This window comes from Perca fluviatilis, chromosome 23 (genome assembly GCF_010015445.1).
Source record: "Perca fluviatilis chromosome 23, GENO_Pfluv_1.0, whole genome shotgun sequence".
Classification (NCBI taxonomy): Eukaryota; Metazoa; Chordata; class Actinopteri; order Perciformes; family Percidae; genus Perca; species Perca fluviatilis.
In genome coordinates, this window is record NC_053134.1 from 27,299,989 (window position 1) to 27,321,812 (window position 21,824).

Here is a 21,824-nt window from a genome sequence, read left to right on the forward strand (position 1 = left end):
CTCGCTTCGGGTATACCCCCTTCACTTCAATCAGATGGCAAGCAAGACACAGAAAACTTGAGGAGTTGTAGCATTTACACCGACTAAAAACGCTAACACTACACAGCTATAGCGTGTACACACACACACACACACACACACACACACACACACACACACACACGCTCGCTCTCTTTCGCTTTCTCTCGCTAATGTTACAAGTTGTTTCTTAAAAGAGTTCGTTACTTCTGAAAAATAAAATAAAAATGTGCCAAAAAATGATACTAAAAATTCTGACTGCCAGACAGATTTCACAAAGAAAAGCTAACGTTACATGCCAACTGCATGTGTTGTCATTTTGTTTTTTCATAGAAATTAACTGGTTAGATATTGGGTGTCATACTTTTGAAAGCAAAATAAACCCAGTTTAAAGGGCAACTATCATTTAGCATTTCAGGATTATATTTGTATTTTGTGTTTGTACTAGAACATGTTTAGCTACAATAGTTAGCAGTTGACACTAATATAATATAGCAGCCCTTTCTACAGTCAAAAATCCCAGATAAAGGCTTTTAATAATGTTTCAAGAGTAATGTGACCCATAATTGGGGAGAATGTAACAACACTGGCAGCCTAGATTACATTTTACTGCTGTTAGCATGTAGCATGTGACTGTGGTCCTGGAGACACCTAGTGTAGCAGAGAAACAGGTTTTGAGTACTTTGCCAGGTGTTAATATTTCTGTACAGTTGACATCAAAATGAAGGCTGAGTTTTAAGATGGACAAGCAAGAAGCAGAAGTAGGGGGGTAGGAAATAGGAAAGGGCCCATTGGCCCCTCCCAATTAACACCCCCCGTGTGATCCCATCACAAGTTGGTCTCAGTTTTCTTTGATTTCTGCTTTCTTGTGGATTTTCGTTCTTTCATCACACCTCTTTAAATCGAGTCTGAATGCTGAAATTCTATTTTCAAGGCCATAATATGACTAAGAAGCAACATAAAATGTTTATCAAAATAAAGCAATGCATACATTTTGCAGTAAATAAAACCCTCACTATTTGCGCCTCCTTTATTTATGCTTCTTGTCTGCAGGGATTAGGGCAGGGCTGGGAATGTTTGAATAAGAAGCCAGACTTTCTGCTCTGACACACTTGAGACAAAAACCAGACAGACAAGACCTAAAATAAGCAGTTTAAAACTGCACTTCAAACAGTTTCTCAGGCTGCTCGCCTTGTGTTTCTTTTGCTCCTTCAGAGACTGTGATAATGCCAGAGAACACATCACACCATTATCTGTCTCAACTAATGAAGCAGTTTCCCCTGCACAAACCCTGCTCTCTTTAAAGCTGCAGTGACCTGAGGTGGCCTCCTTGGCTCTCGCTATCTTGTTTCCACTACATCAGTGTTTGCTCAGTCGCCTCTCTTTGGTTTGTTTGCTTTCTCTCCTCTCAATCAAAACTTCCTGTGCAGACAGTTGCCTTCACATAACTTCCTTCACAGATTTAGAAAAGTTATTCAGAGTGTACAATCAGATCTGTTTGAATGGTAACTCACTAAGTGAAAGTAAAGGACGACAGGCTGAGGCATTCCTGCCTAATGGTCGCGGTAATGATCTGGATCTGCTATATGGTTGCTACCTTGTTAGACCTGTGTTAGCAGCCATTTTTTTTCTTTTCATTCTTCTCAGTCAATTTATATTTTCAGTTTCATTTACACACTTCAAAATGCACTCTAAAGTTTCTATAAATATTTATAAGTTACTTTTTGAAATTCACCTAACCACTCTCTCCATCGACATGAATTAGATCCACCGCAGAGCACTTAACCCTTGTGTTGTCTTCCTGTCAACCTTGAAAAAAAACTTTTTGAAGCATTTTTTTCACAGTTTGTTTTTGCTTTTTCCAACGTTTTAAATTGTTAAATTTTTCTTCTACACATTTTCAGTGCTTATTTCTACATCCCATATTTTCTGATATAAAACAAAAATTGAAAATGGGTCAATTTGACCCAAAGTCAACACAAGCGTTAAAAAAAACAATGTAGCATTTACAAGGCTATGTTTAAAAGCTATAGTGCGTATTTTTTGTCGCCTACATGAGGAATTCTACGTAATAACAACAATTCTGTCTTGCATCTACATGATACAAGCTTTCCGTGATCATGCTTCACCCCCAGTCTTAATTAGCTTTGTAGCAACTCATTTGGCAATGGCTTGAATGTAACGGATGTTCAATAATATAAAAAAGTTACGCACTAAAGCTTTAAACGGAGTCTTGCGCAGTGCTCACTCCACATAAAACGCTACATTACTTCACTTCCAGCAAACTTCACGGAGACTACCACACTACTATAGTGTAAAAAAAATAAAAAGATTATTAAGATCAGATTAATAAATTGCCAATATATACCATAAATTCATATATATTTCACAACTTTCAGACTGAGGAAGAATAATATTATTTTAAGTTTAATTTAATATAGCACCTTATACAGAAGCAGAAGTGCTAATAAGAGATATTGTTAATAATAAGAGTAAAATTGTTAAAAAAAAGAAGAAAAAAAACAGTAAAAATAACACACAATTAAGAAGAAAAAGAAAACCAGTAAAATAAAAACAGTAAAACAAAACTTAAATAAATAGGCGAGTCTTCAGCTGCTTTTAAAAGCATCAACAGAGACCACAGCATGTATGACAATAGGAAGAGCGTTCCACAGAGTCGGAGCCACCTATAGTTTTGAGTCGAGCGTTAGGGACAACTAGTAAGCCCTGGTTTAGAAAGACTCATAATAAATGGACTGCAATGGATGTCTTCCTTTGTGCACTGACATGTTACTTAATCAAATAATCAGTGAATGATTACTTAACCTTACTTTATTTCCTGAGCTTAAAGGGTAACTACCGTTTTTTTCAACATGGACCCTATTTTCCTGTTTTTGTGTCTAAGTGACTGATGGGAACAACAATCTTTGACATTGGTCCACTATAAAGGGAGATCGCTGCAGTCGGCAGAGTGGAAACAAGTTCCAATGTAAGTTAATAGGGCAATTGTCCAGCTTGTATTTACGTTCACAAAAGTGCTTGTTTTGCCACTGACAGACTCAGATTAATATTCTAAGTGTCTGATAACATTATGGAAAGGATTTCTAAGGAGGGCGACCTTTCTGTTAAAGAGTAAGATCCTTTTGGGCGCCTTGGTAGCTCACCTGGTAGAGTAGTTGCCAATATATAGAGGTTTACTCTTCGATGCTGCATGTCATTTCCCCTCTCTCTCCCCTTTCATGTCTCAATATGTCCTATAAAAATAAAGACCAGAAATGCCCAAAAATAATCTTAAAAAAAAGAGTAAGATCCTTTTTTTTAAACATAAAAAATCCACGAAATTGCATTCTCTAAACCCACCAGACTCCATGTAAAAATTAGTCATTTTAGCATCGTAAAATACACTTCATTCAAAGTCGACAGAAACAAAATAAAACTATGAAAAGCTGTTTTGGGTCGTCTTTCCACCATCACAACTGTAGTTTTGGTTGAAATAAACACATAGTTTACCGATGGCTCTATACACACACAAGTATTACTTTTTTAAATGGAGTCTGGTGGGTTTAAAGATATAGCTACTCTGGATGGTATTGCCTGGCCTCCAGCACTACTGTCAGAAATCTAGAAGTTATTTTTGATCAGGATATATCCTTTAACGCCCACTTAAAACAAACCTCAAGAACAGCCTTTTTTCACCTTCGTAACATTACCAAAATTAGGCACATCCTGTCTCAAAACGATGCTGAAAAACTAGTCCATGCATTCGTTACTTCCAGGCTGGACTATTGTAATTCCCTACTGTCAGGTTGCTCAAATAAGTCCCTTAAGACTCTCCAGCTGATCCAGAAAGCTGCAGCGCTTCTTCTGACAAGAACTAAGAAAAGAGATCATATTTCTCCTGTATTAGCTTCTCTAGATCTGCATTGGTTTCCTGTAAAATCCAGGATTGCTACCAGGCTCCACTCCAGTGGAACCTGGTCCCAGTCTGAGTTTGGGAGGCAGACACTGGCCCTCATTTATGAAACATGCGTACGACCTAAAACAGGCGTAGGACGGGCGTACACCGATTCCTATGCAAAGCTCGGCATTTATTAATTTGAATGTGAGCGTAGGCTGCGATCAAATCTCACGTCTGGTCTGAACTCGTGTACGCAAGTTTTGGAGTCAGTGTGGACTTGCGGTGCAGCATATACTCAGTTTAACAGGAGAAGGAAAAGTCATCAGTTGATCACTTATCAGCAATGGCACATCTGGCTCTTTTAGAAGACCTCTATGTACCGGTACAACAGTGCACACGTACGTGCAAGGGCCACGGTGGAGCGCTCCATCGCATTGATTAAGGCCAGATGGCTCTGTCTTGCATCAGCGGGGGGGGGGACCCTACTATACAGAAAAAGTCTGCAACATTGTTTTAGCGTGTGGGGTTCTGCACAACATCTCGCAGGAAAACAGGGACACGCACTCTCCCTCAGCTGTTGCCTGGTTCTGACTCATGAAAAAAACATGAGTAAAATAAAAGACACTGCATAAACTCCGCTACCGTGTGTTTATTTAAATATAGGTAGGCCTACACCATGTAGGCCTAAGAGATTGCAATATAAGCCTGTATTACTATTAGGACTATAGCATATATGTCAAGGGTGTATAAATTAAATAAACGTCAGCTGGAGTCCGATTTACTGCGGCAACACTGTTGACCGCATCAGTGATCTCTTTCCATTCCGCATTCTTTCTCCAGCCTTTAATACCAGTTTTCAGGCTGACAAATAGTACACACGTTAGTGCAAATGAACCTGAGATATCAGGATTTCAATCTCCACCTCTGAAAAGTTCCGCTTCTCAGCCGGATTACGTCTCGCCATGTCGTAAATTGTAGGGGCGAGGCCTCAAAACCGAGAATATATTGGGGCGTGATATTTAAATTACGATCGTTTCCAGCCGCTGCATTTATCCATGTACGACCATTCTTACGCTCTGATTGGTGTGATACGAACGTTTCATGAATCACACGTGAAGCCTGTCGTAAGATGATTTCTGCGCTCATATCTGCGCTGGTTTCTACGTTAGGTTGATAAATGAGGGCCACTGTCACCACATTTAAGAGTAAACTTAAAACTCTTTGATAAAGCTTATAGTTAGGGAGTGAAGAGTTGCAACGTTCGCCTAGACCTGCGGGGGAGGGTGTATAGGTTTGCATTTAACCAGCTCTTAGTTATGCTGTTATAGTTTTAGACTGCCAGGGGATTTCCTTTTACACACTGAGCTCCTCTCTCTTTCCACCTGTGTGCATCCATGTCCCAGCAATGCTTGTTACTAACTTAGCTCAGGGGAGCCTATTACCCAGAGTCCTTATGTTTTTTTGCCCAGCAGTTTTCCTTGGATTAGGCTGGCACCTAAATCATGGTTGCAGCTGTCGCTGTGGTCCTGCTCCGCGCCCTGCTACGCTCTGCAGTGCCCTGCTACGTCCTGCTACGTCCTGCTACGCCCGGCTACGTCCTGCTATGCCCGGCTACGTCCTGCTATGCCATGCTATACCCTGCTACGTCCTGCTATGCCCTGCAGTGCCCTGCTATGCCCTGCTACGTCCTGCTACGTCCTGCTATGCCCTGCAGTGCTCTGCTACGTCCTGCTATGCCCTGCTAAGTCCTGTTACACGCTGTAATGTTCTGCAGTGCCCTGCTATGCCATGAACTACTATAACTACTATTTCTAGTCATAGTTCCATTATCTTATTGTGACTATTATTGCCACTGTTCATCACACCCCCAACCGGCACCGTCAGACACCGCCTACCAAGAGCCTGGATCTGTCCCAGGTTTCTCCCTAAAAGGAAGTTTTCCTCACCACCCGACGTTTCTCCCTAAAAGGGAGTTTCTCCTCGACACTAAATGCTTGCTCTTGGGGGAAATACTGGAATTGTTGGGTCTTTGTAAATTATTTAGTGTGGTCTAGACCTACTCTATCTGTTAAGGGTCTTGAGATAACTCTTGTTATGATTTGATACTATAAATAAAATTGAATTGAATTGAAATTTCACACTAGGTACTTCAGAGCTGTTTCTGGTTAAACAGAAAGGTCTTAAAGAGGTTTTAAAGGTCTATCTCTGAAGGGATCCTTTCCATAATGTTGTCAGACACTGTTTTGCCGCTGTAGACTGCAGCCATCTTGGTTAATACTGGACGAATGTCAAAGATTGTTGTTCCCATCAGTCACTTAGACACAAAAACATAGGGAAATAGGGACAAGGTTGAAAAAAACGGTAGTTACCCTTCAAAGGGCAGTTCTGTTGTTACAATTAATGGATTTGCAAGGATGCAATTAGTAGACTGTAATGTTCCTCAAATTATTCCTCAATTTTCAACATTGTTTTTCACCATTTGAAGTTTGACTGGTGCTCTCGTCATCTCGTTGTAGCGCATCACAAGCTGTTTATCTCCATGAACCAACTCCTGATAATTGCATTCAGAAGTGGATATAAACTTAAAAAAAATGCTACATTAGGATGGAGACCTGGCTGCACACGCGCGCGAGCACGCAGATGCGCGCGTGCACGCGTACACACACACACAATATACTGTATAGATGATGCATATAAATATATCTTAATGTTGTTATTGTATTGTTAATGGTCATGTTATTGTTTATTGTGTTCTGTCCGAATATTTGGACAAATGATGCACCGCCTGCGGGCTAGTTCAGGCAGTCAACTCGAGCTGCACTGCTGCACACACACGTGACATACTTCACCCCCCGTATCTCATGTAAACATATCTGCAGGGAGTGATGAGGTCGGTGTCTGGGGTTCTACCATTATTATAAACATTTCAAACGTGAGTTGTCTGACTGAAATTGTATTTTGATGCTGTGACAAAATTGCAATTGAAACTTGTATGCCAATAAAGCCCCTTGAATTGAATTGAGAGAGAAAGAAGAAGAAGAAGAAGAAGAAGAAGAAGAAGAAGAAGAAGAAGAAGAAGAAGAAGAAGAAGAAGAAGAAGAAGAAGAAGAAGAAGAGAGAGCAGTACCTCGAAGGCTCGGTCCAGCTGGTTCATCTCTCTGAGCTGGTTTCCTTTGGAGAAGTACAGCTCTGCTCTCACTGTCAGATCACTGGGACTCTGCTGCAGGGCCCTGTCCAGAGCATCGAGTGCCTGGCACCGACACACACAGTCAAATACAAACAAACACACGCATAAATTAACATACCCACAAAAAAATTCCCCCTCTCTTAGAGTTGAGCGTATTGCCGTTTGAGCGTACTTCCTGGTGCGATTGTCGAGAGTCGCTGCAGGTGATGAGCAGTAATCACAGCAGGCCCTACAAAAAGCTAATTTGAACCATTAAGGCCTCTGAAGGAGACAGGGATGGAGGGAAGACAAGTAGAAGCAGATGACGCAGAGAAGAGGAAGTCTAAACTGATTTACAGCAGAGCTAGCCAGACAGAAAGGGGAGGAGATGAAGAGTATGATAATTTTTTTCCTGTCTCTCCGAGAGAGCGCAGCATCAGCTTTATCACCGCCTCTCACTGACAGTGAGAAGAGAGAGAGAATTAAAGGATTTGATTTGTGCTTTTTATTTGGTGGGACTCTGGCAGACTCCATGTTTCGATTGTACTCTTGGCTGCAGGTACTCTCCCGAGGGAGAACATTTCAAACATGACACATTGTGTACACTGATGTACAAATGGTGTCTGTTTCCAGGTGAATACAAGTTCAAGTACTATTGAACTATTATAAAGGAGAAGATTGAACAGAGCAAGTGAGTTGCAGGAATAGTTTTGGAAAGTTTGATTATATTGCCATGAGTGATACCGATATCTCATATCTGAGTGCAACACATTGTAATGAACGGGTTCAAATGATATTGTACGGAAACCTATGCATTACAATTCGTAGATATTCTACCAAATTTGAGGGTCGGCTGGTCATGTGACGACTGGTAACATGACAGTTAAGTGTAGTAGTCTTTACAGCAGGGGCGTTTCTAGGACTTGAGGAGACCTGGGCTTAGCCCAGACCCATTGAAACAAACTGAATGTAATGCACACAAAGCAGATAAAAAAAAAACAGTGTTTGGCTTGCCGGGCTTGTTAATAGCCAGTGTATGTTAATTTTAGATGCCCAGTTTGTAGATGTTAGTTAGAAGGCACGAACATATGGTCCTGCCCCAGAAAATTTTGAGCATTAAACACTTAATTTCCTGCATTCTGGTGAAGTTTTCTGCACCTATTTTTCCCTTTTTCTGCATCAATTTATGCTGGAAATATCTTTATTTATGTAAAGGGAAACATAGGCGCGACTCAAAATATAAAATCATAATGGAAAATAATGCAGGAAGGCTCTCAGGCATAATATTTCTTTTCAAATATTTTTTTGTCCTGTAGATCAATTTTGCAGCGCAGCGCAAAGCCCGATGCCAGTGTCTTTGCTAGTCTAAGACTGACGCAGTTGTCAATTTCTCGTCCAGCGCCCACGTTGTTTAAATAGCAAATGCACCTGACCCATCTGGTGTAACAGGGAGATGTGTTCAGGTGCATTCTGGGCGTGTTGCTATCTTGAGGCAGCGGAAAGTGATCACGTCAATGACCAACAAAAACCTGGTCTAAAGTCAATAACGCAGCATTTCATTGTTATTTTAACAGCGCATTAGTAAAATGCTCCTAGGCTCGTGCACAGTGTGCGCACACTATGCTTGTTACACACACACAGGGACGCGCAGCAGCACACACACATGCAAAAGATTAAAAATAAAAAATATAACAATGTGAAATAGTATTATGATATGATCTGCTCGGCGCTTCCACTTCATACACAAGCAGCTCAGTGTCTTCTCCTGAAAAGCTCTCCTTCCTGCTTAGAAAATCCTCCATCATAATAGCAATGCTCCAAGATCCAAACGCGCCTGGCTTTTAAAGGGAAAGGGAGATGATCTCTGATTGGTTGATTGCATGTTACGCCCAAAACACACCTCTGATTAATGAAGACACTAAGTACAACCCTTTAGAACCAGGCGCCCGGTGCACAGACCCTTTTTTCCTGCCGTCAAACTAGCAAAAGTGAATTCGTACACGCTCTAGACGCACCTGCGCCAGGCGCTTCACGCCGTGTGCTTAGATCGTTAAAATAAGGCCCTTAATGTTATCTCTGCTGAGTCAACACACGTATATGCAAAATCTACTCCTCTCTCCTCGTTTGTGTCTTTTGTAAGTGGTAAGGTAAGCGGCTGAACATGGCTTCACATCGGAGGTGGAAAACTGAAACTACGGCACAAATACACAGAGCCCAAAAGCGACACATCTGCCGCAGCATGTCCACAGCAGAGCGCGTCCATTATGATTACCTGAAGCTGCATTATTTTAACAGAGAGAGCGGACACAAAGCGACACACAGGTCTGCTTCAGAGCTCTGTGTCTTTAAGACCTGAAACCTAGACTGTAAACGTCACGTCATACGAACTTCAAACAAATAATATTGCGCACCTAAACTTTGTGTTGCCTACATTTAAAATTACATTCTGGGATACCATCAAAACTTTGGGGGCTGAAGCCCTGCTAAAATGACCTGGCGACGCCGATGCTCTACAGTTAAATTTACGTACAGTGTTGGATACATGTCTCGCAGCCAATTTGAACGATTTTTGTTCACATGAGAGACCAGTGAATGGGAAAATAGGGTTCAGGTTCAAAAAACCCGACATGACCCTTTAACATAAGAAACACATGATCACTTTGTAAAATATAATGTACTGTTATAGATACATCAATCCAGATGTTTATAAAGTACCTCAAACAGTACAATAAACAGTTACACTGACAGGGCCATTTTTATAATTACAGTACTACAGTATTACTTTTGAATACTTGCTTGTAAGTATTTTTTAAGTATTGTATTTCTACATGCACCTGAATGCTTCTTCCACCCACTGGTCACAGTAATGACATTACACTTCTTGTGATCAGATCCGAGTGAATACACACATATACTGTACACACACGGCTCTGTGTTGCATTGCATCTTATTGTTCTTGTTATATCTTGGACTCTCATTTGTACACTTATATACTGTATTAATATCAGTTTTAGTTGAACCTAAAATGTTGCATTTTTGAGTGCAATTTCTTTACTTTCTTTCCAGTTGTAAGTAGCTCCTCCCTTTCTGCGATTAAAGGATTATGGGACAAATGTGACAATAATGTCCACCAATACCACACTGGCAATGGTATTAGTATGTGTGTTTGCATTTCATCGTACTGTAGACTTCTAGTGTGAACACTCTGCATACTTAAAAACACAGAATTCATATTAACTGTGAGACAGTGAAAGTGTCAGACAGGCAAGCCCAAGTGCTGATGGTGGTGATAGAACAGATTGGGAGGAAAAGTGGCTGCTGGTCTGATGTGCAGCACAGGTGATTAGTTTCCACGGTAACTGTTGGAGCGGAAAGCATCTCCTGCTGAGAGTTTATCATCCCCAACAGTGTGTTATCTTACCTCTGAGCACCAGACAGAGGCCAAGGCCATGAGACACAGACATGCACACACACACACACACACACACACACACACACACACACACACACACACACACACACACACACACACACACACACACACACACACACACACACACACACACAGACACACCTCTGTGTAGTTGCCATGCTTGCTGTAGATGGCAGACAGGAGGCGGTAACATTCGATACAGCTGCCTTCTCTGGATATGATGTCCAGGGTCATCGTCTCTGCCTCTTTGGTACGACCGGCCATGGCTAACACCTGAGCCTGAGACAGAAATAGCATGTGTGAATTTGTGTGTGTGTGTGTGTGTGTGTGTGTGTGTACGTGTGTGTGAGTGGTGTATGGTGTGTGTTTTTTCAGGTTTTGGCATGTTCAAGGCCAGACAGATGTTGTTTTGGTGAATATCCAGAAAGTGGCAGCTTTCCCAAACCACACACATACACACACAGATGTCCTGGCATTCCATGATTCAATGAGTGTGTGTGTGTGTGTGTGTGTGTGTGTGTGTGTGTGTGTGTGCGTGCATGCACATGTGTGTGTGTGTGTGTGTTCACCAGAGCCAGCCAGATGTCGGTGCTGTCTGGCTGCAGGGCAGCAGCCTCTTTGTACACCTGCAGGGCCTCCTCGTACCGGCCCGTGTTGTAGTACAGAGCTCCGAGCGGAGTCAGGATGTCCACCTTCCTCGTCACCTGCAGCGCCCTGCAGGAAAAAGGCAAAGGTCACACAGGATGGCTTTCAACAACTGTTCTCTTTAAAACAAGTGTTTTAGCTGCCACATACAGTGATAAAACATCAAAATGTGTATGATATGATTAGTAGACTATATTTCCCATAAACCCTGTTCTTGTTGCACCTTGCTGTGAGCAGTCCAGTGGCCTTCTGACCTCCTGACCTGTTGGCTCACAGTGGAAAATGTACTGTACTTAATATTTAAAAAATGTGGACAGATCATAGACTAAGAAAAATGGACGTAGCACCAGTGACGTCACCCATTGGTTTGTGGACTACTGTTTTAAAGACTTGAGTTTGGCAATTTGGCAGTCGCCATCTTGGTTTTTTTAAACCTAATGTAACGATTTTTGACGAGAGGGTTGAGTTGGGTAGGATGATGCGGCCAAGCAAGTGTTGTTATGGTTTCGATGCTGTGCTAAGCTAAAGGCTAAAGAGGGAATGGTGCAGTTTTTCAACCCTTCTGAAGTGAGTCATCCAGCGGAGTTTTACCGGACGATAAACACAGACCTCTGGGTACTGGAGACATTAATGAAGTTACCAGCTAACGCTAGTGCTAGCTAGCTTTGTTGGTAGAATGCTGAACAAGAAATTTGTTGTCGACCAAAATGTTCCAATGAACTTTCATGAAGTGAAAACACACAGGCCCTCATTTATGAAACGTGCGTACGACCTAAAACAGGTGTAGGACGGGCGTACGCCGATTCCTACGCAAAGCTCGGCATTTATCAATTTGAATGTGAGCGTAGGCTGCGAAAAAATCTCACGTCTGGTCTGAACTCGTGTACGCAAGTTTTGGAGTAAGTGTGAACTTGCGGTGCAGCATATAATCAGTTTAACAGGAGAAGTCATCAGTTGATCACGTATCAGCAATGGCAGATCTGGCTCTTTTAGAAGACCTCTATGCGCCAGTACAACAATGCACACGTACGCCCACGTGCGACGGTGGAGCGCTCCATCGGATTGTTTAAGGGCAGATGGCTTGAACACGGCAGAAAAAGTCTGCAACATTGTTATAGCCTGTGGGGTTCTGCACAACATCACGCATCGATATTTAAATTACGATCGTTTCCAGCCGCTGCATTTATCAATGTACAACCATTCTTACGCTCTGATTGGTGTGATACGAACGTTTCATGAATCACACGTGAAGCCTGTCGTAAGATGATTTCTGTGCTCTTTGACCAAAGTTCATCTTCCAGAAGGAATTATATCTTATTTTCAAAATTCTACAGAGACAGATCAGTGGCACCAGTAAATTATAAGGGCTCCTGAGTTGCCTGTTCTACCCAGCTAGGGTGAAAGTGCATTTTTCAAGCAGGCATGAAAAATCCAATACATCTCAATGGTTAATTTCACACTTAAAATGAGAAAACTTTATTTGGTGACAAAGTGACCGCTGCAGAATATAAATTAAAACAGTTATGAGCCTGGCTCACAACAGAACATAAGTACAGACAAGAGACTGTGTCCAAAAGCACTACACATTACTATCTAGTACACTATATTCACCCTTCGCCGTTTTATTTCAGTATCAGAGTTCAGAGCAATTTTCGGTGCCGTTAAACATTCCAACAAGGCAACACAACATGGCCACTGGACACTGCTTTCTGCTAATTATTCCACATTGCAAAGCATTACATTTTATAGATGTGAACATTACTGTGCACATGCCACTGATGACGCATCACTGCAAAGGAAACTACTGAGTGTGTATTTTGTAGGTGGTAGTAAATACATGAATGAGGGAGTCTAGTCTCTGTTTGTGGTCATTATACCTATATACCTATATATACTATTTTCTTGTCAGGAGTTAAATGAAAAGATCAATTTCAATGACATCTCTGTGCGTTCAGTACAGAAGTAAGTTATAGACAAATGGAAACAGTATTTGAAAAGCAATAAAAAAGAGCGAGTTATTAGTAGGGCTGGGTACTGAATTCAATACTTTTTAGGCACAGAACGAATTGCCTCTAAAGTATTGCGTAGCGAAAAATGCCTCGTCATTCAATACCCAATTTCAAGGAGCAAATCTCATCAGCGTCAGCGAGCTAATCAGCATGCAGAATGCTTCTACCAAGATCTAATAATGGCCCAATCCCAAAGTCCGGACTCACAGACTCACAGACTTTGATGCGCGTTCTTGCAAAATTCGTAAGGGCTTAGGGTTGTCCCAATGTGGAATTTCAAAGGGCGTGAGGGTTTGAGTACACACTTACTGAGCCCTTTCCGTGAGTCTGCATCGATGCAGGCTTCACCAAAGGGAATTACCCACAGTTCAAAGCGTTGTGACGTTTACAAAGGTAAACAACAGCACGACACACGACCACGGAACAGACCAACCTGGTGTCCAGCTTGTAAAACAAGAGCTTGAAATAATGTGGAATCAGGCAGCCGTCTCCTGGGCCTTGGCCGTGTGGAAAGCAACAACTTAAAATGAAAATTCCCAAACCGGCAAGTGTCAGCAACATCTTTGTTATTAAACGTCGCCAAGGTAACATGTGATCTCGTGAAGTGCTGTCCCAATCCCATTAATACCTATCTGAGCCCATGTGGCCTCACACACTCACTCACTTAGCACCTGAGATCAATTAAGTCTGTGAGTCTTTAGTCCTTAGTCCTCAGGGCTCACTTTGGGATTGGGCCAGTGTCTGTGATTGGCTGTCTAACGTTACACGTCGTAGAGACACGCAGGAAAAACTTTACATTACACAGAGACGGCTCACGTAGTAGCAAAAAAATTAAAAAGTGTGCTGTAATGTAATTTCTTTTTGTCAATTTTATAAAATTGGTATCGCAAAAAGGTATCTGTTAAGAACCGGTGTCAAAGTCACAGTATTGGTATCGGTACCGATATTGAATATTTTTGAAAGATACCCAGCCTTAGTTATAATATGCTATATTCTGATTGACTAATTTCATTCATTGACGTAATGGATTTTTTTCTGTCGATCATTTCTCCTTCGACGTTGAATGTTGTGAATTAGCCATCTACCCATTTTTTTGAATTTGGTTTGGATTAAATAAAAACTTGTAATAACTGTTCTTCTGGGAGGTCAAAGGTCACGGTCAACTACACAGCAGTATAAAGTATAGTAGCCTTGCAGCTGATAAATATTTGTGCTCCAGGCCTCAGTGAGTAGAAATACGATGCTGCTGAAATATCATATTTTACTCACCTTTTGTACCAAGACTCAGCTTTTGTATTCTCATTGGATGATCGGAGCAGGCGGCCCAGGTTCACCATGGCAACATAGTGGGCTGGTTTGAGTCTAACAGCCTGCTGGTAGTGAGCGGCTGCCAGCTCCCCCTCTCCTGGGGAACACGAGAGCAAGGAGGAAGGAAAGGAAGTGGGAGGATGGAGGAAAGAAATGAAGGATTAACAGTATAAGGCAGGAATTAAGAAGAAATAAGGAAAGAAATAAGAAACATGCAGTCGGGAAAGAGAAGGATAGAGTAAGGGCAAGAAAAAACAAAGGATGTGAGCGAAGTGAGACAGGAGAAAGATAAAAGGAATATCTATCAAATGTACTGTATGTGACCAGATTTTTACAAATCTGGTCACATACAGTGACCAGATTTTGAAAACCTGCTCCTGTTCATTTATATTCTACAGAGTTGTAAAACATTCAAAATATTCAGTGTTTATGATGATAACAATAACACAACCATTCATACGCGGCATTTGGTAAAAATGTCCCATTATAATAAGTTCTGGTAAAGTGCTTCTCATACTGTACCTACATCTGTATTGCACTGATAAAAATAACACAAAACAAACTTTATTCTTAGGCTATGTTCACACTTGGCGTCTTTTTTGAAGCTGCCAACATCTGTTTTACATTCTAATCCTGTATGGAGTAAACCGTGTTTTCACACGCCACTGCCGACTTTTTTTTTCTGCAGCTATATAGGCATCTTAAAAGTAAACTGGCAAAATTGTACAACACTTGTTTTAAATTGTACAGGTGCCAACAAGTGACCACTGAAAGTGACACAGTTCTTTTTATCATGACAAGAACTTACAGACTGTTTACACTGATGGGTAAGATCTCCGCAGCAAGACATAATTCTCACGCTGCACGTCAAGTTTTATAATTGGCTAAAAGGAACTGAAATCTATGGCTGAAATCTATGGCTAAGCTTAGGTTGTTAATGGGCCAAATCAAAATTCATCAGGATAAACCCTCATCTGTCAAAACCTGCAAAGCCCTTTAAAAAGCCAGTTTAAACTTAACATGTAGGCAGTGGTTCAATCCTTTTGCTAAGGTAAACCGTATGTCTATCTGTGTTTACCCAGCAGCCCCAGGGCCAGCGAGCCACTAGGTTCAACTCACCCGTATCCACCAGAAACACTCCATAGTTATTATGCAGGTCGGAGCTGTCCGGACAGTTCTCTATACCTTTCAGATACACTTCATTGGCTTCAGCAAAGCGTTTCTGTGGGAGAATGCAGATGAAATGAATACAGGATTAAAACAGGAATAAACTAGACCAAGGTTACAGGAAGCTGGAGTCTGTACAACTTAACAGGCTTCTCTAATGCTGCTTTATTGCTGCATACAGAGAGATTAATTATCTACAGCTAAAGCTAATTTGATTCAGGAGTTATTAAGTAGTGATGAGTTACAACACTCCCCCGGGCAGCAAAGTCAAGTCAGGTACATACTGTATGTGCGTGAGTGTGAGAGAGAGAGAGAGAGAGAGAGAGAGAGAAGAGAGAGAGAGAGAGAGAGAGGGTCCCCTTTGTGTTTTCTGGATGTTTCACCTGCTCAGCATAGAAGGATGCCAGACTGGAGTAGGCATCAGCAAAATGTGGGCCGAAGTGTATGGAGTCCTTCAGCAGAGTCTCAGCCTCTTTGTCCTTCCCCTGAGACCTGGAACACAGCATCATCATCAGCAATGTTATCATCAATCTCATCATCATCATTATCATCATTATCATCATCATCCAGCGTTCCATCTAGGATTTTTTTCAGTAGGGTGGGAGGACATAGGGTTAACAAAAGGTGTGTCTTTATACACAACGTTCCATTTCCGGGATTGCTCAGGTGCTGCCGAAAATGCCGCCGAATGTCCCTCATTTAGGTCAGATGTCCGGTACTTTACCTTGTAAATCCAGACAGCTAGCTAGACTATCTGTCCAATCTGAGTTTTCTGTGTCACGACTAAAATAATTAGGGTATTTTACAGCGGCACCGTTGCTCTGTACGGCACTCAGTGATGCCCAAGACGATTGTGATTGGTTTAAAGAAATGCCAATAGACCAGCATGCTTGTACCAAGATCTAATATTGCTGCTGATTGGCTGTCTATTCAATTCAATTAAATGTTATTGTCATTGACACAATGTGCAGGCACATATGTCTGTCAACGCTACACGTCGTAGAGGCATACAAGAAAGCTCTATGTTATGCACAGTGACGGACTCACATAGTAGGAGCTGAAAAATAAATAAAACGATTTGTGCCTTAATGTGTAATGTTGTAATTTATTTTTGTTTTATAAAATTGGAATAGAAAAAACTATGATTTAGGAACCGGTATGGAGAGACGGTATTGGCAGCCTAGGGCTGTGCAATTAATTGAATTTCAATTTCAATTTCGATTTTGGCTCCCAACGATCACCAAAATAGTATAATCGAGAAAAAAAGATTATTTTGCCATGTTCTGTTTTGCAAGAACACTGTTATTTTGTCTTGTGTTCTGAATGACACGCGCACGCGCCCCTCCGCCCCTCCCGAAGCCAGTCAGGGAGGCAAGTCGTGCGCATATCATCCGCTGGAATTTAAAAAACTCAGCGCGAGTAAAGATGGCAGCAGCGTTTGGTGAGCAAAAAAATGCAAAACCAACTCTGTTGTCTGGGAACAGCTAACGTTAGCTAACCCTGCGGTCCCTCTGCCTTTAGCTGCCATGCAAAGTAAGGAATGCCCTGCCTCTCTGCCAGACAAGCAAACTCTCTGTTGCTGCCGTTACACAGGTTAGACCTGGCTTAGTCTATATCGACCAAGATTCATTTAGGGGATTGCTCCGTTGCCGGATGTCGCTCATTTCCTGCCGGATGTCCGTCCCCTTCCTCTTCCTTTGTGTTGGGGTTCTAACCTCCGGTGGATTTGTGAGGACTATGGTTAACTGCTCCTCAGATCTCTGCAGGGTAAATCCAGACAGCTAGCTAGACTATCTGTCCAATCGGAGTTTTCTGTTGCACGACTAAAACTACTTTTGAACGTACACATGTTCCACCAAAACAAGTTCCTTCCTGAGACTATTTATGATTTATTTGTGTCCCAGAGACAAGCACACACACAGTGCGCGGGAACATATTTTGATCAGGGGGGGCTGCCATGTGACCAGCTTATAGGGCCATGGTGACCTGACGTCCCTGTTATTGGTGGCCTGCGTTAATAACACATAACATTGCTATTTTGAGTAAAGCGTCAGAAAAAACCTGGGTAACAGAGTTGACGTCTCTATCGCGTCATGCTCTTTTTTTATGTGATCGCCCCACAGACAAACATATGTGAGATCACTTCACTGTCCCATTTAATTGTAGGAATTCTGCTTTGTGCTGCTCTGCAGGGTTTGGTAAAACTGTAGGCCTACTAGAGCAGCTTTTATAAACATCTTTGTCTTTCCATTTTCTTTAGTACTGTATTCAATATTAGGGCTACATATGGTTTTACATTAGTCACTTTTTCATAAAATGTAAGTTGGCCTAACGTACTGAGGTTTAATAATTTAATCCAAAAATAATAGTTAGGCTAGTACCCAATTTTACCAGTATGTCTGCACATCAGTTTATTGCAGCACAACCACAGTTACAATGGTCAAATTACATTAAACTGGAATTGTCTCCCTGTTTTCTTTAATAGTCAAGAACATCGGATAGGCCTATTTTAATGATCTTGGTTGCTAAACTCAAATTGCCCCCGGGTTTCATTTGAGAAATGGTCACCTTATTATATAACGTTAGGCTACTATAACGTTACGTGCATGAGCTTAAACCCTCTGAGACCGAGCCTGTCATATACGATAACAAAATGTACAGTTTATTGATGATTTAATAACTTCGGTAAACGCTGGCTCCTTGCCGTCTCCTTCCTCTGAAAGCTAACAGCTGTGGCTTTCCGATGCTGTCCATGTCCCCGGGGAGATTGTAGCCCGTACAAAATATTTTCTATCCAGTCTGGAACTTCTGCTTCTTTTCGGGGACTTAGGTACAATAAATCCAGACTCTTAGATCAAGTATTGATAGTCTTGTTGTCCATATTTTATCCATTATTGATCATCCATTAACGTTTACTGTCGTTAGCTGTGTTGCTAAACAAAAACAAAAACCTCCACAGCTGTATAAAGAGCTTGTCAGATTACAGCGGCGGTGCCAGGAGTCGGGGTAATTGAGGCTACGGTTCAACATATCTGTTTGTGTCCTCATTGACACACCATAACTCCAAGGTTCTGCATCATTAGTCTTCATTCATTTCATTTATTATACAGGAAAATTTAAAAGCAACAATTAAGGTACAAGATAAATGGGCCTGACTCAGCAGGTTCCTTTTCTGCAGCAACATAGAACATTGAACATAATTTTGGGACATGGGAACAAAAACATTTACACAGGACATTATCATGGACTAGACAGATACGATAAAACATTAAATACGGACAAACAAAACTAGAACAATACATGAACAATCAATGTGTGCAAGTGTGACTATCAAGAAGAAACAGTTTGTATGACTTTTTAGAATATGTGATGGATGATAGTGTTCGAATATGATGGGGAATTTCATTCCAAATTTTGGTGTAAGTATAAAAAAAGGATTTCTGACCATAGTTGTTTTTGTATGGGGAAACTGAATGAGTGCCTGTGAGACTGACCTAGTGAGGCGTACTGGTCTCATATTGTGTGTCGGGAGAAGAGCAGTAAGTGCTGGTGAAGAGCTATTTTGAATCTGAAAATAAAATGCAATAGCATGGCTGTTTATGTAGTTCCAATGAATTATTAGTGCAATGAATTATGGTCATTAAAGTTTAATAATGGTTTGTTATTTGAAATCTATGTGGGTGACAAGCTCCAGTTTAATCACAGACCTGAAAGCTATCCACAATAAAAACATACTTTGTTGTGTTTCAACCCCAGGATTAATATTATTCGGGAGACACTGGCATTTACAGGTTTTCTCTTTTATTCCCATGCATTGATACCAACTGTGTTCTAAGACTGCGAATGCGGTGATGCAGTGATCACAACTTAAAAGGCATTCATGTAACTTGTAATGAATTCTAGGGAGTGGAAGAGCTGAGACAAAGTCCTAAACGAGTGATTACATGGCATTCCCCAAATTTAAAGAGACACCCAAGAAGGAGAGAGTATGAAATGTAGCTCTGTAACTTCAATGTAAGAGTTTCTTTAAGTGTTATACTGGAAAATGTAAGGGTCCATCATATTGTACTGCAGCAGTTCAGAAGAGCTTATTATTATTATTAAGCCAATGCAAGAATAATAATGGTCTATCTTCCAACATATTCGCCATTCCTCATACTTCCTGTGGTGAATAGGTAGAGGTCTGCAAGTTGAATCGATTCAGGTCAGGCCATTCTCATTTAACTTCTCTCTTTTTTTGCACGTATACGCCTCTGCCCTGCAGTCTGGAAATGAGACTCCCAAGTGTCTCCACATCAAGGGATGCTGTGCAAATTTATGCACAAGGCACAGCAGCCTGACTTCATTGATTATTAAAATCTCCGGACGTGCCTAGAATAAATTGACCTCTTAGCATTGGCGATTTTAGAGCCTTTATAGGGGGGCTCAAGCCATTTCTGACAGTAGTGCTGGAGGCCAGGGCAATGCCATCCAGAGTAGCTATATCTTTAAACCCACCAGACTCCATTTAATAAAGCAATACTTTTAGCGTGTATAGAGCTAACATATTTTCACATGTAAATCAGTAAACTATGTGTTTATTTCAACCAAAACTAGGGTTGAGATGGTTGGAAAAGTGGAAAGACGACCCAAAACAGCTTTTCATAGTTTTATTTTGTTTCTGTCGAAATTACTGTTTATTTACATGGAGTCTGGTGGTTTTAGCGAACGTGATTTCGCGGATGTTTTTATGTTTAAAAAAGGATCTTGCTCTTTAACAGAAAGCTTGACATCCTTAGAAATCCTTTCCATAATGTTGTCAGACATTTAGAATATTAATCTGAGGGGTGCGGACTTTTTCCTCCACAGACGCACGTCGGTAAAATAGGGAATATATTTGCGCTCCCTGGGGCAGTTCAGCGAAAAGAGGAGGCGTGTTCCGGCACAAAAGTTCCCTGAAGCTATTTTGCAGTTTCAGAAAACAATTCCGCCACTGACCAGGAAAAACCTGGTCTAAAGTCAGTGGCGCTAGTCTAAAGTCAGTTGTGCGTTATTCAGATGCTATTTTAGGGCCGCATGCTTGGCCATAATGTAGCGTGAAAAAGAAAAATATTACTGAAAATGCGCTTTAGGTCTTTGGATAGATCAGGAGGAACTTTACAATACAGTCCTCAAAAAGTCCCAGCATTCTTTGTGGCTTGTTGTTTCACACAACATTTCCATGAATCATGGATGTGTTAATGACATAAATGAGGAAATATTAGAGGAATTAAGGAGATGTAATGTTGTACTACGGTGGGATTAGACACTCGATGCGCTCCTGGTGGAGCGGATGGACGGAGATGGAGTGGGGGGAGGAGGAAGGGGCACAACAGGTGCAGGTGGTGCGTTTGGAGGCCCACGCTCCATGGCTGCAGCAATCCTCTCCAGACTTGAGGAGATGCGCCCGAGAGGCCGCAGCAACATCGCCACCCGGCCAAGACGGGCATTTATTACTTTGCCGCGTCCCGGACAGCTCCCGCTGGCGTGCGCCAGGCAAATCCGCCGTCATAATAGCAATCCGCCATGGAACAAGCGCCTGCTCTTAAAGGGAATGTGAGATGACGCTCTGATTGGTTATTTCCACGTTATGCCCAAACCACACCTAGCTACTCCAGACAAAAAAAAAGTAAATTAAGATTTCGGTCGACCTGTCAAATAAAATGATATCCCCCCCGCTGAATCTCTTAATACTGGACCAATGTCAAAGATTGTTGTTCCCATCAGTCACTTAGACACAAAAACATAGTAAAATAGAGTCCAGGTTAAAAAAAAACGATAGTTACCCTTTAAAGTTATTGGTATTGATTCAGGTCGGGCTGAACATTTGCAGACAAGAGGCCCGTTACAGAAAGCAGGTTTAGTGAAAACTCTGAGTTTGTTAACCCTGAGAGGGAAACTCTGGGTTTTCCGTTTCAGAAAGAGAGGTAACTTAACCTCAGAGTCAGTTACTATGGTAACTTCACCTCAGAGTCAGTTACTATGGTAACTGAACCTGTGAACCTAACCTGGTCGTGAGCAGGCTTTCTTCAAGAAACCTCGAGTTTCTCCCTCTGAGAGGGAGGAGACTGAGAGAAACTGAGAAAAAAAAACGAGAGTTTCTCTCAGTCAGTCTGTATCAGTTTGTTATCTGCATGAATAAAAAAAAACATATTGGTTTAT

General features: G+C 41.5%; 1 protein-coding gene across 1 annotated transcript in view; it reads right to left on the bottom strand.

Moving 5' to 3' along the window:
* tmtc1 (transmembrane O-mannosyltransferase targeting cadherins 1) overlaps window positions 1-21,824 on the bottom strand; it is a 188,051-nt gene that overhangs the window by 11,137 nt on the left and 155,090 nt on the right. Inside the window, exons 12-17 of the mRNA XM_039791008.1 lie at window positions 16,028-16,136; window positions 15,597-15,699; window positions 14,439-14,574; window positions 11,085-11,229; window positions 10,657-10,794; window positions 7,044-7,166 (exon numbers count right to left, since the gene is read on the bottom strand). Of these exons, the coding sequence (XP_039646942.1) occupies window positions 7,044-7,166; window positions 10,657-10,794; window positions 11,085-11,229; window positions 14,439-14,574; window positions 15,597-15,699; window positions 16,028-16,136 (754 nt within the window). The remainder of the gene's footprint in view (window positions 1-7,043; window positions 7,167-10,656; window positions 10,795-11,084; window positions 11,230-14,438; window positions 14,575-15,596; window positions 15,700-16,027; window positions 16,137-21,824) is intronic.